The sequence below is a fragment of the Fusarium mangiferae genome (genome assembly GCF_900044065.1).
Source record: "Fusarium mangiferae strain MRC7560 genome assembly, contig: FMAN_scaffold004, whole genome shotgun sequence".
In the NCBI taxonomy this organism is placed as follows: Eukaryota; Fungi; Ascomycota; class Sordariomycetes; order Hypocreales; family Nectriaceae; genus Fusarium; species Fusarium mangiferae.
Window position 1 is genome coordinate 1599055 of NW_024573924.1, and position 19574 is coordinate 1618628.

The window sequence follows — 19574 nt, forward strand, 5'->3', positions numbered from 1 at the left end:
TCAGCCTTGGAGTGAGTAACCAACCTGACCACTCTCACTGCCAAGCTGGATTAGGCGCTGTCTCATACCGTCGGCCCTGCGCCTATCTTCCTCCGGGAGCGACTCGAAAGCACATTTGTCAACCCAGTTACCAATTCCATGCTGTAGAACGTTCCTCGCTCGAAGAGTGCTGCCCTGCACATGGCCAACAGAGCCGTGTAGTGTCATTCGCTCCTTGCTGCTGCTGTAAGCCCCGCGGTGCAGAATATTGTTGTTATAAAAGACAATATCGCCGGGCTGCAGCTTGACGATAAGCTGGTCTGGCAAGGACTTGGAAAAGGGATCTGCGTTTCGCTCAGTCGAGGTCCTAGCGCGCTTGTGCGAGCCAGGCACGACGATGAGAGAATCATCATCCCATAAAGCGAAGTTATACTGAGCATGGTAGGCATGCTTGCCAAGACGCTCCATCTCCTCGTCCTCGCTAGCCTCAGCGGGGATGTCATCGCGATGCCACCTCAACTCAAAATCCCTTTCTGGTCTGACAAGCATGTTGAACAGCTCCATCACGAGATGGTCGTCTTGGCATTGCAGAAGCTGCTTCACAATGCCGAGAATGGCTTCAGAGAAGTACAGCTCTGCGAATAGCTCATGACCAGGGAGATCAGGGTTCATGAGATGTTGGACACCCCATATTCCGTGCTCACGTGCCTGACTGGCATCCCATGGTGGGAATTGTTTTCCTACAGTCCGTACTGCGAAAACATTAGGAGAATATTTATTTAGAGCAATAGTTAAGGGGCTGTACCGTAAGGCCAATGCCCTTCACGAGCAAGCTGAGTGGCCTTTGAGCTGACCTCACGAAGAGCATCGAGCTTATCCCTGCTCACGATTGACTTGATGACCACAAAGCCATCCCTGTTGAGATATTGGAGATACTGTGAGGTGGACATGATGTGATATGAAAATGCGGGCTTTGGGCCGTTGAACGAATTGCAGCTTGCGGCGCGGCGCGGAAAAGGCCTGGTATTCTGCGGCTTGTGGACCGCCGGTAAAATAAGACAAAAATCCCGTTACAGTAGTAGACTGACTGAGTACCCCTCTCGAGCTATGTATAAACCAGGCGGTACTTGGAGATACAAAGCAGCTGACAGGTCATCGGCCAAGAGGCTCTGTAACGCAGGCAAGGATGGTTGAAGAGGTTGAAACGAAGCGAGACTCGGCGCGGATATTTACAGAAAGAGTTTCAGTTCCTTTTGCAGGTCCCAAAAGTGCTTCTTCTTGTGCTATGATGAGCCTTTTTAAGAATCGATGTGGGGAACGTACTCACCTACTGACGGCTCGTTGCATCTACTACAATGGAGCCTCACAAGGTCACGTAACGTAGCAATTGGAGCACAGTATCGTGAGTAGTAAGAGTCTCTGTAGTCAGATATTCTTTACTCTTAGACATGTGCCTGTGCCTGTGTCAGTGCAAGTGCATATGTCAGAGAATTCACAGCATCAACCTTTGCTTGGTGTCATAATCGTCATTCATTAACCAATTAATTGCCAATCAGTTTCGTCTATCTATCCTTTGCCCTTGTAATGATCAACTGCACTTCTCGGCAGACCATCTCACAGCATATCCCTTGACGGTTTTCTGCACATCCAAGTCGCCAGGGTCGTTCTCAAACAGTGGCTTGTCGAGTCTTCGCTGAGCAATTTGTTCCACCTCGAAGCCCTCGTCGCGCGCAATGTCAAAGAATCCCTCATCAAGCTCCTTCTTCCACGGTCGGTATGACGTGAAGAACACATAGGCCACGCTCTCACGGGACACCTTGAGGGTCTCCTTGATGGTCTTGACCATGTTTCCGTGCTCGCTGTGTCGAAATAGAAGATCTGCCAGGATGAGAACATCGAAGCGCTCCTCGTGAGAGTCATCAGTTGGATTTAGGCGAGTAAGCAGTGGAATAGGGTCAGCGCCCCAGACAAAGCCCACAGCGTCGACAGTGTTGGCGATTCGGCCACGAGGCTCTACCGTTTCGTCACATTCATCGATGTTCTTCTGCATGATTCTGACGATATCTGGGTCTGGGTAATCTGTCACCACGACCTTGCGCGCACCAAGAATAGCAGCGACAAGACTGGGCAGACCAGCTGCGGCACCAAGCTCCAGAACCGTCTTCTCACGTACCCGAGAAGGGTCCTCCTCGAAGAAGTCGGAGATCATCTTGGCACCGTTCCAGAGATGGTGGGCTTCGGTAGGGCTGGCGCCCACAAGGTGAAGTGTTATGGGCTTGCCGCTCTGCATAGTGAAGACCTGGGATGTAGGAGGCGGCGTAGGTGGGCAGTAGTCCTCTGGGTCATCCATGAGGTCGCCAAATCCATAGTCTACCTCGCCAGACATTGTGTCGAGTGAAGAGTGAGCAATAGTCAGTCTGAAATGGATGTGGGAGTAAGATTCCGTCGGAGGACTTTTGTGTAATTTTATCGCTGCAGCTGAAATCCTCCGTGGCCTAGGTAGGAACTATTCTCGTAGCTCGCTCTCGCGTCTGGTTTCGCTGATAAGTCTATACTGAGCTCTGAGCCTCACCTCAGAGTCCAAGTTTTGCTTCTTCTGGTTGTTGAAAGTCGTGAAGAAGAGTTTTGATTCGAGTGGGCCAAACTTCCAATTGGTGCGCTCCCACAGTGCGCCAAAATATCCAGGTGTCAATAAACCTACCATATAAATCCACCAAATAAGAATAGCCAAGTTGTTCGTCCACCATCATATCATACCCAGCTTCGAGGCTTCAGTGGAAGAGGGGTGAATATAGGTGATCATGTCCTCTATCCGAATCGCTGCCGTGCCAATTCCCTCAACATGCTCACAGTCCCTTCTTCCCTTTCCCTCCATGCTCTCTTCTTCTCTTCCACCTCTTCCCTTTTGGCCCTTTCGATCTCCTCTCTGCGAATCTCTCTCTCTGTCTTGCGGCGTTGCTCCCTTTCCTTGGCTTTCTTATACTCATCCAACGAGTCTCCGCCGCCCATGAGCTCTCTCTCGTCTTTGACTTCCATAGCATCAGGGCTCTTGTCGCGGAACGAGCGCATCTTGTCCGCCACTGCTGCTCGCTTTTCCAACATGCGCTCGCGAGTCCCGGCCTCAGCACGAGGGACCAAATCTTCGAGACGCTCCTTCTGTAGAGCCCGATCAGCTTTGCGCGCTTCACGTAGGTCAGCGATAGACGCTTGCTTGTCTTCCTCGGCAAGCTCAGCTCGTAAAGATAGATCCTCGAGTGTGGGAATGCCTGGTCCAGGCCGCCGTGCGATATCCGAACCAGGAAGTGGAGGACCATAATCATCTTCATCTTCATCTTCCTCGCTCTCACGATCCTCTCTATCGTTCATAAGCTCTCGCACTTTATCCCGTTGCACAGAAGCACGCCTTGCTTGAGGCGCAACTGGATTATTCGATGTAATTCGTGAAAAGGTTTCAGGGTCGTACCATCCTTCTGCCAACTCTTTCCGGTTCCACTTCCCAATGAAGCTCTTCCATCGTCCTCTGACTTCATGATCGTCCATCTCCGCGATATTTTTCTGCTTCTGAAGAATTAGATATTCACCAAATAGTGGCTTGAAAGAAGGCAGATCAGCTTTTGACAAGGGCCGCGCCTTGAAGGGTAGGTTAACCACAGCTTCAGGCTTGCGACTTGCATTATCCCGGGACTTATGTGATGAATGATGGCGATGATGATGTTTGGGAGACGAGAGACGACCACTGGGCTCAGAGCGATGTCTCTCGTGTCGATAAGACGATGTTTTAGATCGTGTGTTATCAGGTGATCGTGATCGTGAGCGTGGTCGTGAGCGCGTGTTTTTATATGAAGTGTCGCGATCCTGGCTTCTCCTATAATTGTAGTCAGGGTGCGGCGACCTCTCTCTAGCCCAATTACTGCGGTCCATTTTGACGCTTTGAGACTATGTCTGAGTATTGCAAGTCCAATAAGTAAGCGATCAAAAGTTGCGATGATAAGATTAGAACATCGATGAGATGAATCTGGTTCAAAGTGTTTTAAGATGAGATTTTGAGGTCAAGGGATGAGCACAGTGCGCTCCGCTTTTCTTCAATGTCGCTTTTTGGTTAACTACCTGCCTAGGTAGTAGTTTACAGAACCTGAAACACAGTCAATCAATGCCTTTGCAGGACGATGAGACTAATAATGTGAACTCAGAAGCATATATCACAGCGTGAAGGGGAGTCTATCGTATTTTTATGCATGCTACGTCAAAGCTTCTCTATTCTTCTCAATCTCCTAGTAGCTTTCTTCGCCATTCCAAAACTTCAATGGGTATAGTCGCCGCAAACTAGCAAATCGCAGTCCTCCTCTTCCCCCTTGCGCGATGAATGCTTCCATCCGTGCGTTCTCTAATCGGCGAATTTGAAATGTTGATCGAAGAAGCGTTTTCTAGACCTGGCCTTCTGCTTCAACCGCCGACTCGGAGTTGCCATGAATTACACAGCCTAAACACTGACAATCATCTCCGCACGGACAGCTTGCCTCCTCGCCGGCACAAGAGTCTCCGAATGGGTAACTAACAAAGAAGAAATCGTTCGCCGACAGAGCTTGCTCTTCGCTAATGCCTGACGCCGCTTCAGAGGGGGTTTGTGGAGCGACTGGCGATACAGTCCCGTCAGTAGAGCCGATAGGAGGTACAGAAGCCGTGCTTGTGGTGACGCTGTGGCCATTTGTTGCGGGTGTTTCACCATTTCCATGTCCGTTCACATGGGTGTAACCGGTATCCATCATGCTCTGCCAGGCCGATCGAACATAGTTCTGCGTCGCTTCGTTGTACGGATGGGCTGCGCACCCTACACACTCGCACGAGGCACCACAGCTACACTGGTGAGAAGTGCCCGTCGCCGAATGGGGAGTTTGAGGGGCAGTCGGGGCCGGGAACGGTGTTGCGCCATGCATTCCGAAGGGTGAAGGCATGCCGCCTTGACCAGCAAAAGTCATCGCGGCCATTACTTGTCTCCATTGCTCCGGCTGAAGAGGCTGCAAGTATGAACCATATTGAGGTGGGTATGTGAATACAGTGGGCTGAGGGTAGTAGGCGTACATGCCGTTGGGCATCATGATGGGGGTCGGAAAAGGCGACATCATCATGCTGTTGGGTGTCGGTATGTCGTTGGCCGGTACATTATCGTTCTTCTGGTCGACTTTGGGGGAGTCGTTGCTGGAAGAGCAACAACTCTTTGCTTTGGCTTTCGGTGGACTCGGTACCGAGGGCATTGTAATTGGAACGGAAGCAATGTTATTAGAATTGCCTCCTCCGCAGCAAGAGCCGGCTTTTGGTGTAGGTTGGATTTGTTGTTCTAGAACTTGTGTGCTGGTTATTGAACCAGACTGGCCGGCCATGGTCTCCTTTGATGAGCCCGGACTCATCATAGGGGGTATATGTGGTTGGAACATTGGATACATGACGGGTCCAAAAGGGCTGTCTGCTGGTGTCATACCCACACTCCCATAGGAGGACATGTCAGGAAGAGACGCGACCGGCTTCTGGGATATGTCCTCGAATGACGGCAAAATATTGAGCATTTTGGGATCCATTCGTTGGAAGGCTGATGGGTCAACAGATTCTCTTCTGCTAGAACTTCCGCCTTTGGAGCTCGTTTTCTGTACTCGATATCCAGAACCTGGTGTTTTGCTAACAGGGCTCTGAGGCGTGGAGCTGCTTGTGCTATCACCATTGTCAGGCTTTGGTGATTCGGTATCTTTGCCGGGACCACAGTGGCATGCTTGTTTCTTTGGTATGGCGGCCGTGACTCTGCCGCAAGAACATGGACGAGAAGCCGGATGAGGGCATGTACTAAGAGGTCTACCTGGTTTCCTAACAGGTACCATTAGTCGCTCGTTTGCGTGTGTACATTTAGTAGAGCGATGACCACGAATACAAGGCTCGCTACAAGTCCAGAGTTAGCAAAGTCTAACCAACAGACCGACGGCAGTTGAATGCGCCAGGATTGATCGTACCAGGCCATTTTAATTCCATTAATGAGAGGCATGGTGAGACTGTCGTCGGAAACGTATGTACGACGGATGACAGAGGTGGAGCAAAACGGATGGTGGTAGAGATGGTGGCCGGCTCACAGCCGTAACAATTGCCTACAAATGCGCAAGTCTCGCAAGAGTCGACATGAGAGGGAGAGTGTGTGGAAGACGCGGCGTGAATTACTCGGCGACACTCGAGGACTCGGAATTTGCGTCGCAAACGACGGGATACAGAAGACGGGTTTCCAAAGTTCGCGGCGGCTGTGTACTATATGAAAGTGTCGTACCAGGCAGGACTCGATGAGAATGGCCGGTGGTATATGGCCGGTGCAAGTGAGTGCTATAGAATGCGAGATTAGTGTAAAATAGCATATATTGTTGTTGTCGTTGTTGTCGTGTAAGAAGCAGATGTAACAAAGCAAAACGGAGGATCTTGATCTAGACCCAAGACGAGAGATGGTTCATTATTCAGGGACCCCAACCTTTCCCCTTCCCTTGTCCCGCCGGCGGACGACCTGCCTGCAAATGTTCGTCGCGCCCCCCACCATGCGGGGGCTGCAGCGGGCAAGAAACGCCCTAAAGAGCCCAAAGGGTGTCTAATCCCAGCAAGGCACTTGGTTCGCAAGATCACTCTCACACTAGTTAACGACAGACTTGGCTCTCGGCTCTGGCGCGCATCGATTCCGGTGTTTCGGTGCCCGCTCAGCTAAGATCGGCTCGGAATAGCAGATGTTGAAAGTCATGCCATGTTGAAGATGGTTCCGCGATAAGATAAAAATTGTTCCGAGGACATCTGAGCATGAGAACGAACGCAGTAGAGTGTATCACCAGGATCTAAAGTTCTCCTTGACGTTGTTGATACAATGATTATTCCCTACAAGCCAAGCCCAACATGTCCCCTCCCCCCTCCCCGGCTCAGACCCGTTCCTCCAATTCAGCCGCCGCCGACGCGGAGCACTGTATAGCCGGAGACCCGGCGGTTCTCTTCCGTGCAACGTCCGAAAGAGCATATTTGGCAATTTGACGACTCTAATCAAAAGGAAACGTGTTTAGATATAAATACAAGGTCCATTCCCTCCCACTAACAGTGAAAACTCCGACTTTACCGCATTTCAATCACTCATGTCACTGTTCTCTTCCCTCTCCACTATCTTGTGTCCGTATCCATCAGCCAACCCGGCCGAGTGAGCAAGTTTCCATTGGCTCAAAGGCCCCGGCCACCTTCAACACCAACACCACCATGAAGCTCAAGCGCTCAGCTTTCTCTTGTCGACTGTTTTTACCTCATGCGTATAAATTGCTTTCCGCCATATCAATATTTGTGACGTAACTTGGCTTGGACCGTGACAAAGTCGACAGGAGTCAGATGCACAGTCCATCCTTGGTAGCATAGCATAGACGCATAGCTCATCACAAACTCATCTGCCAACGACAATGCTGCAATTATCAGCATGTGCTTTCCACATCTATGTTACATTGTGCCTCTGTTCTAGGCTCATCTCCCGTGGGATCCTCGTCTAGTGTCTGGTCTCATGTCATGCTCTGCACATCCTTAGCGTTCCGGCCTTGATATTCCATCCAACTCAACTGATCTTCATATGTCCAGCGGTCGCACACAAGCTAGAAATCACATCTTACTCTTTGGCCCGCCTTGGTCTCACGCCGTTAGATGGCGCCATCTCGCAGACGGAACGGTACGTCTAATCCATTACAAATTGGTATCATTGAACTTCGCCTATCTCTACCCGCCCTTGTCCGAGTCGTCTGAATCTGCAAACATATCCACTGCTCGCATCCGTCTTCGAGGCTGTCCGGCCTCCGGCGGTCCTTCTTTGGTCTTGTTCTCAGTGCCGGTTGTAGGTTGATCTGTAGGCGCTGGTGGCAACTCATCCCCTACAGCCTCATCTTCATCCATTGGTTCTCCAGCCACGTCGTCCTCATCGATAGGCTCTCCCTCGATGTCATCCTCGTCGATGGGTTCTCCCTCAATATCGTCCTCGTCGATCGGCTCTCCAATAACATCATCGTCATCAATCGCCTCGCCTTGAACATCATGATCATCCTCCTCCTCCTCCTCGACAGTCGAAACCGGCAGTGCACGTAATTGTCCATCCTCCACCATCTTCCATTTGCCCTTCTTCTCTTCGCTATCCTCCCTTTCAACGGCAACCAGCGACGGCGGGTTCTCAAAACTTTTAACAAATAGTTCCTGGCTCTCGACAGGGAAGACGCACCATCCCTCCCAGAGATTCAGAACAAGGTGAATGCTGCGCTTCCACTTCTCTGCACGTAGACGCCCCCACTTGAGTCGCTCCGCCATGAGGCCCAGTGTCTCGAACGTCTTGCGGTCTTTCAGTGATGTCTCGAATAGCTGCCGAAAACGCCAAGCGTGCCGCACGCCGCTTGTCGATGAAGACGACAGTATGTCACTGACGACATATAATCCCACCAGACTAGCACCACTGATATCGGGGCCTTCGTTACTTGGCACCTCTTCGGGGGCGCTTGTTTGGAATTCTTTAGCCTCGGACTTCTTGTCTGGGTTTGCACCAGTAAGAGCAAATGGCTTCTCAACGTTGAATGTGATCATCGCCACGACCTCGTCAACTCCTCGACTAGCATGGGTAATTGCGAAGCTTGTCACTCTCGCGACATCGCCCTTCCTTAACCTCGACATCGACGTCGGTAGTCGTGCAAGGAGATGTGTTAGCTTGGCTTTCTCCAGCGGGTTGAGGAACGCCTTTTCGGATTCCGCATCTGGGTTGTCCCTTTTATTGTCATCCTCAAAATCCTCCTCATCCGATGAGTTGTACTCTGAATCCGACACGAATTCGTCCAACTTAGTCGTGTACTCAAACTTGAGGTTCTTCTCTGGGGCCCTCCATGCATGCGAACCATCGAATAGGGGGACATATTTCCCCTTTTGTCGTGATTGCTGTGAGCCCGTAATGACCTCCCATAGTCTCCATCGGTACCATATGCCGCCTTGACTTCTTGCATCCCATATCCACGCCCATTTTTCTTCCCTTTGCACCTCGGGTCGTGACATGAGCAGCGCCTCAAATTCTGGGCCATGGGCAAGAACTCCCTCGATAACCTTGCTAATTAGTTGGATAAGCTTTACATCAGTGGGCGGTTTGACCGGCACATGTAATAGGGCCGACCGATTAATGCCTGCGCCAGGAGGCCCATAAGAGGTTGGGGGCGCAAATCTGCCATTGAATCCATGCTGCGTGTGCGGGTTTTGTGGTCCTGACGGCTGCTCAACAGGTTTCGCACCAAAGGGATGTGATGTCGCTGAAGAGCCAATCTGTGGCAATGCAGCCGAACTCGCAACAGCCGATGAAAGATGGCGATGGAGAGACAGGTAATATCCATAACCTAAATATCGGTTCTGTAGCGCAGTGACGGCCGCGTCGATCTCGTTCGCAGGTGTTTCCTGTGACAACGTGACAATCGAAACGGCATGTTTTCTTTCCGAGTTCCCAGAGCTGCTCGAAGGTGTGATTTTGACATTCTCGACCGTCAGATTGTCTGGGATCAGGGCCTTGATCGTGGCTGGGGAAGTTCCTGGAGGAATATTCGACAGTCGCAGTGTGGGTTTCGCTATAGCCTTCTCTTCTGCCCTATCCGTCACGCCGTCCATATCCTCATCATCGCTTGTATTGAAAGCTCTCGCTGCTGGGATCGGCCCTCCTCCACTAGCTCCCTCATCGTAGCCCAGAACTCCTTTATCCCGCGACGGCCGCGCAAAGTCCTGGAAAGATCGCTTTTTCACGAAGGAGGATGGCGGAGGCCCCAAGCTTCCTGGTCCGCTCTTGAGTCCCGATGTTCCAAAATGCCGTCTCCCTGGTCCTGAGGGTGGTGGCGGGCCTCCAAATCCATGTCGCGGGCGTGGAGGTGCTGAAGAGCTGGGTGCGTTGTGTCCATCGTAGTCATCATCACGGTCGAAACTTTTGACGAATTCATTATATACCGCAGCGGTTTCTGCTTCTTCTCGTAGTCGCTTGGCTTCGGCTTCTGCTTTTTGTTTCTCGAAGGCGGACTGCTTGGTCGGTTTTTGCAGCTTGGCTTCCAAGCTTGGGAATTCGGATACGCCCTTTCCGGATGACATTTTCGGTTTCGGTCTGCAGCTTGTTGATTCAGTGCATCTCTGTTGTCGTATGCGAAGTATGCCCAGTTTCCATCGAGATAGGGACCGTTGAAAGAAAGACTGAACACGGACACAGTTGACTGGAGTTAACTTAGCTGTCGCAACAGTCTCAGCGCGTTCCCGAGTTCCAGCTAGTGGGCCTCATCACTGTAAGCCTTATCGCTTACCGTGCGCTAGGTTTAATGGGGCATAACGCAATTCGGTATTTCGTGGTCAACTACCTACCCTACGTATGGCTCAAGATCGAGTGAGTTGCAGTTAATAGCAGTTTCGGGCTGAAACATATGTGATCGAGAAGGAAGCATGCGGCTCGATGAATTAGTTTTCTATTAGTGACAAGTCTCGTGAAAGTGGCTCTCGAATCAGAAAGGTGTCTATAAGCTAAAGGTTACGGGTTCTACTGGGAAAAGTATCAGAAGACTATCAATATAACCCATCAGGTTACAACTCTGCACCCTAAAGCAGAACCAAGTGGGACGCTGCAGTATAATAACTGGGAATTATCCAAATAGGCTAACCAGTTTATTATATATTGTTTAAGCGTGTCCTGGGCCATTTTCTCGACAACGTGTGCTCTGCCGCTATCGGCATCACGTGATACCCTTTGGAGGGGTGAAAGTTTTGAACTGAAGCTGGAGAAATGATTATTCGGAGGGTGACTGAAGCATACTACAATTTTCAGTTCACTTCAGTATCTACACTTCAAGATGTCAAACGCGGACCAATCACCATGCCGAATTCTCGTCATGGCCTCTGGTTTTGGCTCTAACTTCCAGGCTCTCATTGATGCGATATCTACTGGTTCACTCCCAAATAGTCGTATCATTTCTCTCATTGTGAACCGACGGAACGCACACGCAACTGTCCGAGCCGAGAAAGCTGGTACGGGCCCTCTCACAAAATCCTATACGTCGTGCTAGTCCATACGACTTTCATGTGTATATACTGACTCGCGACAAGGCATTCCTTGGCAATACTTTAACTTGATCTCTCACGGATTCTTGGGAAAGGGAGAATCCGACGAGCAGAAGGTGATTGAAGGCCGTCGGAAATATGACGCTGCGCTGGCTGAAAAGATTCTCTCAGCCGACGAGAAGCCTGAGCTTATTGTACTCGCTGGTTGGATGCATGTCTTCTCAACTGCGTTCTTGGACCCTATCCAGAGAGCTGGCCTGAATGTCATCAACTTGCACCCGTGAGTATAACGTGTTACGTCTTTGTAGATTGCCAAATCATTAACAAAACCACACAGTGCTCTACCAGGAGAGTTTGACGGAGCCAATGCGATCGAGCGAGCTTATGATGAGTTCAAGGCTGGTCGACTAACACGCTCAGGCATCATGGCCCACTACGTGATCGCTGAAGTAGACAGGGGTACTCCTATCCTGGTCAAGGAAATTGAGTGGAAGGGAGAGGACCTAGAACAGTATAAGGAGAAGGTTCACTCTCATGAACACGAGTTGATCGTCAATGCCACCGCAAAGGTGGCACAGGAAACAGTCAAGAACAGAAGGACATAAAAACGGAGACGACTTAAACACTGCCATAGCAGCACTGCACAATGACCAAAAAGGACGTGACATGAGACAAACTTGATATATAAAACCCATACGGAACATGAGATAAGAGGCAACGCACCTCCATCAAGAGCAGTTCTATGGCCATAGAGGTGATCAACAAGCTACTCTCCTACGTTCGTCTGGTAACCAGGTATGGAGTCGTGGAACCAAAGAACCAGATATCATCATTCCTTAGCTCAACCCTTCATTATACCCCCTTACAGAATAAAACTCATATCTGTCTCTCCCTGTTCCATATAAAATATCATCCCTGGCATGTGAAGTCATGTTAAAACCGGCGCTGCTGAAACATGGCCCGTCGGATATTTATTAGCCCGCTGTCCATATCATACCCAACGTGTTGTAAGTGGTGTTACGGTTGTAAGCTTATTTATCCTCCTTTCAAGTCAGACCATGCATGTCGCTTCTTCACTTTCTCAAACATTCCAATCTTGACAAACAAAACATGATTTCTTGAAATGCTACAAACGAACGCTTCATCTAAATCCAATCCATATGCGGCTTGCGCCCCAAAGGCCTTCTGATGTTCTATCATAGCTTGGCCTTGGTGTCTCCAATAAGCGCCCTGCCCTTCTCGAGCTCATCACAGAGCACCAAGGGCCGTCCACCTCTGCTACCATCTTCCGTCACCAAACCAGTATAAACCCCGTTCGTCTCTCTCCCGACTCCATCGTTCTGGATCTCTCTCCATCGCCACTTCTCGCCAAGCTTGCCACCCTGGCCTTGCATAACATCCACGATCTTCTCACCCAAGTTGGGTAGGAACTTGAATCCGTGTCCGCTGTCGCCTGTTGCAACGAAGAGTCCCTTCCAGCCCGGGTGGTAGTCAATGAGCCACTCGCCATCTCGTGTGTCGGAATACCAGCAGATTCGAGCCTCCTTCCATGGCCTGGTTTCTAGGCCACGTATAGGACACAGATCCGTGAGTGCGCGGCGCAGATCTTTGTCAGCCTCGACGGTTAAAGGATTTGAGGAATCGTTGCGAGAGGTGTAGGGTTGGGATGCGATGAAAGGTTCCCGCTTATCGTTGGGCGAAGGAGGAAGAGCGTTGGTAATCCTGACCGGGTTAATGTAACCGAATGTGTGCCGGGCGGCCTTGAGGACGTTATTTCGAGGAGGAATGAGGAAGAGACCGGTGCTGAGGTTCAACACCACAGGGAAGTTGTCGAGTCGCTTCTGCTCTTCCGGTGTGATGTCCATATACGCGACAGCATGGCCAGTAGCCTCTGTTCTTCCTCGAAGGTCAACGAGTGAGCCGGACCAAGCACCAGCAGCTACCATGACCACATCGGCCTTGAGAACATTTGAATCGCTCAATTTCGCACCAATGACTCGGTCACCCTCTGTTACGAGCTCTGTCACCTTGCCGTTGACAAAATGAAGACGTCCTGTGGCCTGGGCCTGCTTATAGAGCCACTTCATACCCTCCCCAGCATCAGCCCAGCCAGAGTTGCCATTGAGGTAGCCCCAGTCTCCGGGATAACCGTCTGTGCCAAGGAACTCTTGGAGAGCCTTGGTACTCTCCAGCTTCTGGATCTTATCCACGGGCAGACCAGTCTCCTTAGCAATCGACGCGACGTTTTTGGCGCTCTCCTTGGTGTAGTCCATGCCAGACTTCTTGAGCTTGAAGTTTTGAGGAGTCTCGCTCGCGCAGAGAACAAAGCCCGACTCGGAATATCGTCCCTGCCCGCCGACCTCATGATCACCCTGCTTTCGCCATTCCTTCTGCGCCTCGGCGGCAAGCGCGGCATAGTAAGGGTCCGAGTAGTCGGCTCGTACGATTCGAGACGAGTCTACACTGGCAGCATCTTCTGGAGGAAATTGCCCTGCGCAGTCGTCGACGACAGTAATCGAGGTGCTGGAATAGTGTGGTCGTTTGGCCAAAGCCCAGGCGGTACCGAGCCCGAAGACTCCAGAGCCAACGATAAGAATGGAAGAGGGAGGACCGGCCATTGTGACAGACAAAGATGATGGACGGTCGAGGAGAAGAGAAACAAGGCTTCCTGCGAGACACGATCACTTATCTATCTGCAACTGTCAACAAAAGAAAGTTCACATGGGCCGATGAAATGCGAAGACTTTTCCCCGTTCCCACACCGATCACGGCGTTGTCCGAGTAGGAGAGAGTCCCCAACGACACTAGAACGGGCCCAAAAATCGGCTGATAAGTCTTTGGTGCTGCCGAGAATCGGGGCTAGTTTGCCGATCGACAACAAAGAGAATGCCATTATTGGCTGGGCACGTGAGTGGATAATCATGCATCATTGACGCACGCGAGCTTCACACACAAAATATCAAAACGACTGCAAACTTGGGAGAGAACTTAAAACTTTATTTATATCTCACTACTGAGAAAAAAACCTGCACACTCTGGAGACATGCATCTCGCGGATGTTGGTTGAAGTTCAAGGCAACGGTATGATTGTCTTAACCACCAGCAGATGCTGGGGTATGCTCTCCATGTTTTCACGAACTCGTTACCAAGTTCATGTTTTTCTTTTGGACTGAACCTTCAAAAGGCTCATTCGGGCAACTGTTCGACTTTGTTTCCTCAGCACCCTCTCTCAGCTCAACGAGTCCCTCAGGAATATTAGAAGCGCTCAAATCAACTGAGCGCGTGCGCCACAGTACTGGCGCGGGCAATCTATGATGTGTCGCGGGATGAGTAGTCTTTGCTTTTCCCCAGAACCGAAATCCCTCGTAAATAATCCCCTTCCTAGCCGCCCCTGCCAACGCCAATGCAATGCAGAAATTCAAAATGGTACAAACGCAAATTCTCGGCCTCCAGCCTGGGCATCAAGACCAGGTGGAAGCCAGAGAACATGAAAGCAATCGTGGTATCATGACGGGTTGTCTAGTCATACACGTCGAGAAGGTGACATTGTATTGTCGGATGTAAGATGACAAAGAGTCAAGTGGAACCTTAGACTTTGCGGAAATCTGGTGAGGAATGTTAGTATCAGTGCGACCAGAACAAGGGTGAACAAAGACATACCTTGCAACACAGGGTAGATCATCTCGAAGGCCTGGTAAATTTCCTCGCGGACCTTGGCACCAGTCAAGACGATCTTGCCACTGACAAAGATGAGAAGCACGATCTTGGGCTTGATCATACGGTAGATGAGACCGGGGAACAACTCGGGTTCATAAGAACTGAAATTGTGATGGCGAGATGCCAAACCCTCGAGTCGGATAGGGAACTTGATATCGCAAGAGCCGACGATGTTCTGAATCTTGAAGTCGGTGAACTTGGCGTTGAATCCAAGTTTCTGAATGATACGAGCGTACTTTCTTGAAGCGAGCTTCGAATCGTCTTCAGACTTGGCACCAGTGACGACCATCTTGCCGGAAGCGAAGATCAAAGCGGTGGTCTTGGGCTCGCGGATTCGCATGATGACAGCAGCGAAACGCTTTTCCTGTTAGCAACGTGTTTCTTACTCGGTATGCACGTCAGATGTGTAGTACCTTAGGGTTGTACTCTGCGTTACGAGCATGCAGAGCAATAGTCTTGAGGTCCAAGCGGCAGTCCAAGTTCACTGTAGCCACAATGTTCCTTTAAAGTTTGCCAGATAAGCCTCGCTGAGCATAAAAAGGTCACTCAGGAGGATACATACTGTAGAGTGGGGGTAATTCCACTAGGTCCTTGAGTAGCAGCAGGCGTCGCGACAGGCGTTGCGGGTGCCACCCCATTGCCATTTGCCGCCTGCTGGCCGTTGAGGGCAGGTCGCTGAGCAGCATCACCAGTGCCGACGGGCGGAGGTGTCAGCTCGTTGGTAGCTCCAGGGAACGACAGCGATCCTGGCGCCGTGAACGCCTTGGCTTGCGCCGCGTTCGATGGGTGTGTCTGGATGCCTTCCATGATTGGAGTCGGTATCGAGATGCGTCAACGGTTATTAAAAAAAATCGCTGAACAGATCTAGAGCAAGACCCGAGTTAGCATCGCGCATCGAGGAAAAGAGCGTGCATCCTACCCTGGAAGGTAGATGCGATGGTGACGATGCGACCGGTAACAAGTGCAGCGCCGTTGTGGTGTTGCGAGAGAGAAGTTGAGAAATGGGAGGAGAAGTAGGCCTTTTATAGGGCGGGGATAGTGGGGCGGTGCAGTGAATCAGAGGGGCTACCTACCAATCGCGGGAGAGAAACAAGTGAATGTGTCCCCTACAAAGAAACTGGCCCAGCAAAATTTTGTTCCTTAAAAGCGACGAACTCAAAGATTCGATGCGGAACGATTTGGAAGATGGTAGAAAGACAGTGGCCTTTTCCCTCGAGTCGATGTATCGATCAAGTTATTATAGTTTTAGAAGACCAAAAGTTTCTTTCACTTCACGACAGCTTCTTGTTTTTTTCTATTGTTGTCTACAATAGCGCGACGACTCGATGTATGACGATGACGGTGTCGGCGGGTATCGCTTCGTTCCGGTCTTGGTCGGGTTCAACGATGTCGGTTGCGCGCAAGGAGCGAAGAGGGCAAGGAACGTTTTTCAGTTCTTGCAACCTGGTCGCAAGGGCTGTGACCTAGAGAGTGTGATCACGTCTGCGACAGCAGGGTCGTGATGTATTGACAAAGTGAAGAGGAGAGAGACAAAGCCCGAGATGATTCAAGGCTCAGACTGATATGGGACAAGATGGTAATTGTCCACACAGATTGGGATGTGAAAGTGTAGATGTGGGGTGTGACGTCGTGGGGGATCAAAAATAAAAAGAGAGGCCGGACGTAAGTGGTTGGTACGTAGGGCCGTCAGTCGGGACTTCCGCGCAGGTCCTTCGAAACAGGCGGGCGAGGGGAGGCCTGGCTCTTTATAATTTTGAGCAATGGCTGCTCAGGCAGGACACCCCAGGCAACAACACGACCTGTGGCGTCCGACGCTGGCAGGCTTGGCATGAGCTAGTCTCTGCGCTAAGCTGAGTTGATCCAATCAAACACTCTTGCGACGCTGATTTTATCTCCTTTTTCCCCACCCACTCACCCCAGTCTCAGCATTGAGCCCCTGAAGTGTCGCTATAGCAGACTCAAAGTCTATGTACACATGTATCGGTACCTCTGTTTTGACTTTGCAACACGACCTGACCTGTGCCCAAACTTTTTCCGCTGCTCTGGACTCAGGCGCTGCAGGTTCTGATGCACTGGGGTTGCGAGCTTCCAGGATTTAAGGATCGCCACTAACTGGCTGCCTTGCTGCCCGATACAGGCCATACATGTGGGTAATAGCGGCTCGCTATCAACCTCGCCAGCGTTGCTTGCTCTCCGTTCAGTCGCAAGAGACACAAGCAGGCTAGCGAGGGAGCCAAGACGTGTACACGGATCAGAAGAAGCAACGGTCTAAGCGTGACACCTTCAGGTGAGATGAACCAACCCAAGTGACAATATCATCCAAGCAGCACTAACTAACTTTGAGTCACAGCATGCACTGTAATCGCGTGTCTTTTCTCTCTTACCAGTTCACAAGTATCGGGATTATTTCTTCCACAGCTTGGCGTGAGCAGTTTTCCTCGTTTTCTGGCTGCGAGTTTTTTTGCTGTCGTCGTCATCCCTTTCCCTGCGCTTTATTTTCTGTCCCTCCATCACCTCACCTCTCACCTTGCACCTCCTCCTCTCCAACAACCCTCAACAGTAATCTGCAAGTCAATACCCAGCTACGAAAAGCTGGATCGATTTCGATGACGAACGACGGCGATAACCTCGAAGATGATTAAAGGCAACACACGATAGAGAATGAAGAGAGAAGCGAAGGACGACGTGAACCGGTACCGACCGAGTCGAGATGGACGAAAACGATCCCAAATACCGACGGGAACGATCACGAAAGACAGCAAAGGCGGGCACCGAGACCCATCGACGAACAGAGCCTGCCTTGACCTGGACTGGCTTGACTCAAGCCGGATACTGCGACGGCATCAGCACGCAATCCGGCGGCGACAACAGCGTCACAGCGCCTATCCATGGAGACTCGCAGGCCTGTGGGCCTCGGATGCGGACTGGAATTATGGGCCGGGGGGCTAGTCCGACTAAGGGTGCTGGCGCGGTTGGTTGCTTTTTAGGCTTCCCACTCATTCAGACTGACTCCCACTCATCAGCGTCTGACTCTGATTGCTCTCGCTCGTCGGCGCACCAAGATCGTCTCTGTTGCCCCAATCGCAGTCGCGTATCCCCGTCGCTCCTTATCGGAGCGGGCACCACTAACTCTGGTTCTAGCCATGCTCCGCCCTGTCAAACCCTTTGCTCGCCCCCCGTGGGACTTTTTCTTTCCCCTTCCAACCCAACCTAACCACCAACACGATGGGACCCTGAAACACGCTCTGCCCCCTTCACTGACTGTTTTGTTCAGCCCACGCGCCCTCCTTTACTACGCGTCGTCACCCAGCTTCTTGAGCAGGGTCATTTGAATCGAGCTCATTTCACTGCGATAGTCGTCTCGCAAGCGTCTCATCAGCAAAGTCACCCCATTACATTGCCTGCAACAAGAATATGGCTCGGTCAAAATGTCACGCGACTAAATGGCTGCACAAAGCCTGTTTAACGGACACTCCGCACAGCAGAATTTTTTGAATTTTGAATTTTGAATTTTGCCATTCCCGTGTCCAGTCAGCGTGCGACAAGGGAGTGAAAGGCAGATTATGGGGGTTTCCTTTTGTCGTGCCTTCATATTGAGGCTATTGAGCCCCCCCAACCGCCCGCTGACTCTGTGAGTCATTCAACTGTGGCCAACCAGGAAGCAGTTGGCCAGCAAACTGTCCCCCCTTCGCAGTGCTAGGGAGGCTGGATCTGTGCGCCCAGTGACTGGCTTCTTGCATCATGTACTCAGTACAACGACTTGGGCAGCCGCCATAAATGATGCAGTCGTCATGGTTGCTCACTTTTGGACGCTGATGCATTCTTTATTTATCACGCTGCGTCTACCAGCTTTTGTACCGCTTTCTTGTTATGCGAGACTGAGCGTAGAGTGATGCATGGCTCCCGACACCTGGGCTAGACTTTCGAAGCCTGCATGTCGTGACTCTTGGAAACCCCAGTCTGCATTGAGGACACGTTCCAGGATGCCACCGTCAATTTGACGCCGAGTGGTGACACGAAAATTTTGATTGTCAAGGATCGCCAAGTATGGTTACCTCTTACGAGAACGCGTCAAATTACCGGGGGCTTGCTGACACAAGTACCTCACTAACAATTTTCTGGTCCCACGACTTATCACAGTCCTAGCCTGGGTTTGGACAGGCACTCCACAGACTGTTCATCCTCAGAGGAACCAACCAGCCATTTGAACTTCTTCACGGTTCTGCCAGGATCCGCCATGTCTCGCTAGCTTTCTTGATCCATGGGCAAATTTGGCTGGGGCTTGAACCGACTCCGCACTGCAAGGTTTGTTTGAACAAGATTGCTCTTCTTTTGTGGGGGCGATCGCAAAGCTATCTCTATTCAGTCCTTACCTGGGTCACAGAAAAGATAAGCCTTTGATTCCTTTGTCATTACACTTTAATGGCTTTGATAATAATTACTTACTTGTAGTTTTTGGCCTACTGCCTCGCTCATGTTATTTATCGTCCTGCAATTGAAATTGTCATGTTGTTATTCAAACAACTATCTGCACATGTCAAGAGACATAGCCGCGGAATCCGCAAGGACTAGGCTCTCCGCATTGGACGCTCTAGGCCTTCGCCATTCCTCTTTGTTCACATGCTGATAAGCTCAAGTGCATGCGGCTCAAATGACCTCCCTAGCCTCCCTATGCAACAACAGCATCTGGATTGCTTCTAGCTGAACAATAAGCACCTCTGTGCTATTGCAGCATGCGTACTTTCAGTCGCCCGTCGATTTTATGGTCTCGACCTTCACTCCGTACCAAAAGTCGT

General features: G+C 50.9%; 8 protein-coding genes across 8 annotated transcripts; 1 reads left to right on the top strand and 7 right to left on the bottom strand.

The window, feature by feature from the left end:
- FMAN_09088 (uncharacterized protein) lies at positions 1–929 on the bottom strand (the record flags this gene model as incomplete). Its single annotated transcript, XM_041829889.1, has 2 exons — positions 1–731; positions 785–929. The coding sequence occupies 2 exons, from the start codon at positions 927–929 to the stop codon at positions 1–3; spliced, it is 876 nt and encodes a 291-aa protein (XP_041680607.1).
- A 638-nt stretch (positions 930–1567) lies between these two features.
- On the bottom strand, positions 1568–2365 carry FMAN_09089 (uncharacterized protein; the record flags this gene model as incomplete). Its single annotated transcript, XM_041829890.1, has 1 exon — positions 1568–2365. The coding sequence occupies one exon, from the start codon at positions 2363–2365 to the stop codon at positions 1568–1570; it is 798 nt and encodes a 265-aa protein (XP_041680608.1).
- Positions 2366–2787: 422 nt separating this feature from the next.
- Positions 2788–3900, bottom strand: FMAN_09090 (related to RNA helicase HEL117; the record flags this gene model as incomplete). The annotated part of the gene is made up of 1 exon (XM_041829891.1): positions 2788–3900. One exon carries the CDS (start codon positions 3898–3900, stop codon positions 2788–2790), a length of 1113 nt encoding a protein of 370 aa, XP_041680609.1.
- A 503-nt stretch (positions 3901–4403) lies between these two features.
- On the bottom strand, positions 4404–6007 carry FMAN_09091 (uncharacterized protein; the record flags this gene model as incomplete). Its single annotated transcript, XM_041829892.1, has 2 exons — positions 4404–5904; positions 5976–6007. The coding sequence occupies 2 exons, from the start codon at positions 6005–6007 to the stop codon at positions 4404–4406; spliced, it is 1533 nt and encodes a 510-aa protein (XP_041680610.1).
- A 1727-nt stretch (positions 6008–7734) lies between these two features.
- On the bottom strand, positions 7735–10107 carry FMAN_09092 (uncharacterized protein; the record flags this gene model as incomplete). The annotated part of the gene is made up of 1 exon (XM_041829893.1): positions 7735–10107. The coding sequence occupies one exon, from the start codon at positions 10105–10107 to the stop codon at positions 7735–7737; it is 2373 nt and encodes a 790-aa protein (XP_041680611.1).
- Positions 10108–10853: 746 nt separating this feature from the next.
- On the top strand, positions 10854–11666 carry FMAN_09093 (uncharacterized protein; the record flags this gene model as incomplete). The annotated part of the gene is made up of 3 exons (XM_041829894.1): positions 10854–11028; positions 11107–11341; positions 11399–11666. The coding sequence occupies 3 exons, from the start codon at positions 10854–10856 to the stop codon at positions 11664–11666; spliced, it is 678 nt and encodes a 225-aa protein (XP_041680612.1).
- Positions 11667–12257: 591 nt separating this feature from the next.
- Positions 12258–13679, bottom strand: FMAN_09094 (uncharacterized protein; the record flags this gene model as incomplete). The annotated part of the gene is made up of 1 exon (XM_041829895.1): positions 12258–13679. One exon carries the CDS (start codon positions 13677–13679, stop codon positions 12258–12260), a length of 1422 nt encoding a protein of 473 aa, XP_041680613.1.
- A 970-nt stretch (positions 13680–14649) lies between these two features.
- FMAN_09095 (putative transcription initiation factor TFIID) lies at positions 14650–15585 on the bottom strand (the record flags this gene model as incomplete). Its single annotated transcript, XM_041829896.1, has 4 exons — positions 14650–14666; positions 14722–15136; positions 15192–15279; positions 15341–15585. The coding sequence occupies 4 exons, from the start codon at positions 15583–15585 to the stop codon at positions 14650–14652; spliced, it is 765 nt and encodes a 254-aa protein (XP_041680614.1).
- Between the last annotated feature and the right edge of the window lie 3989 nt (positions 15586–19574).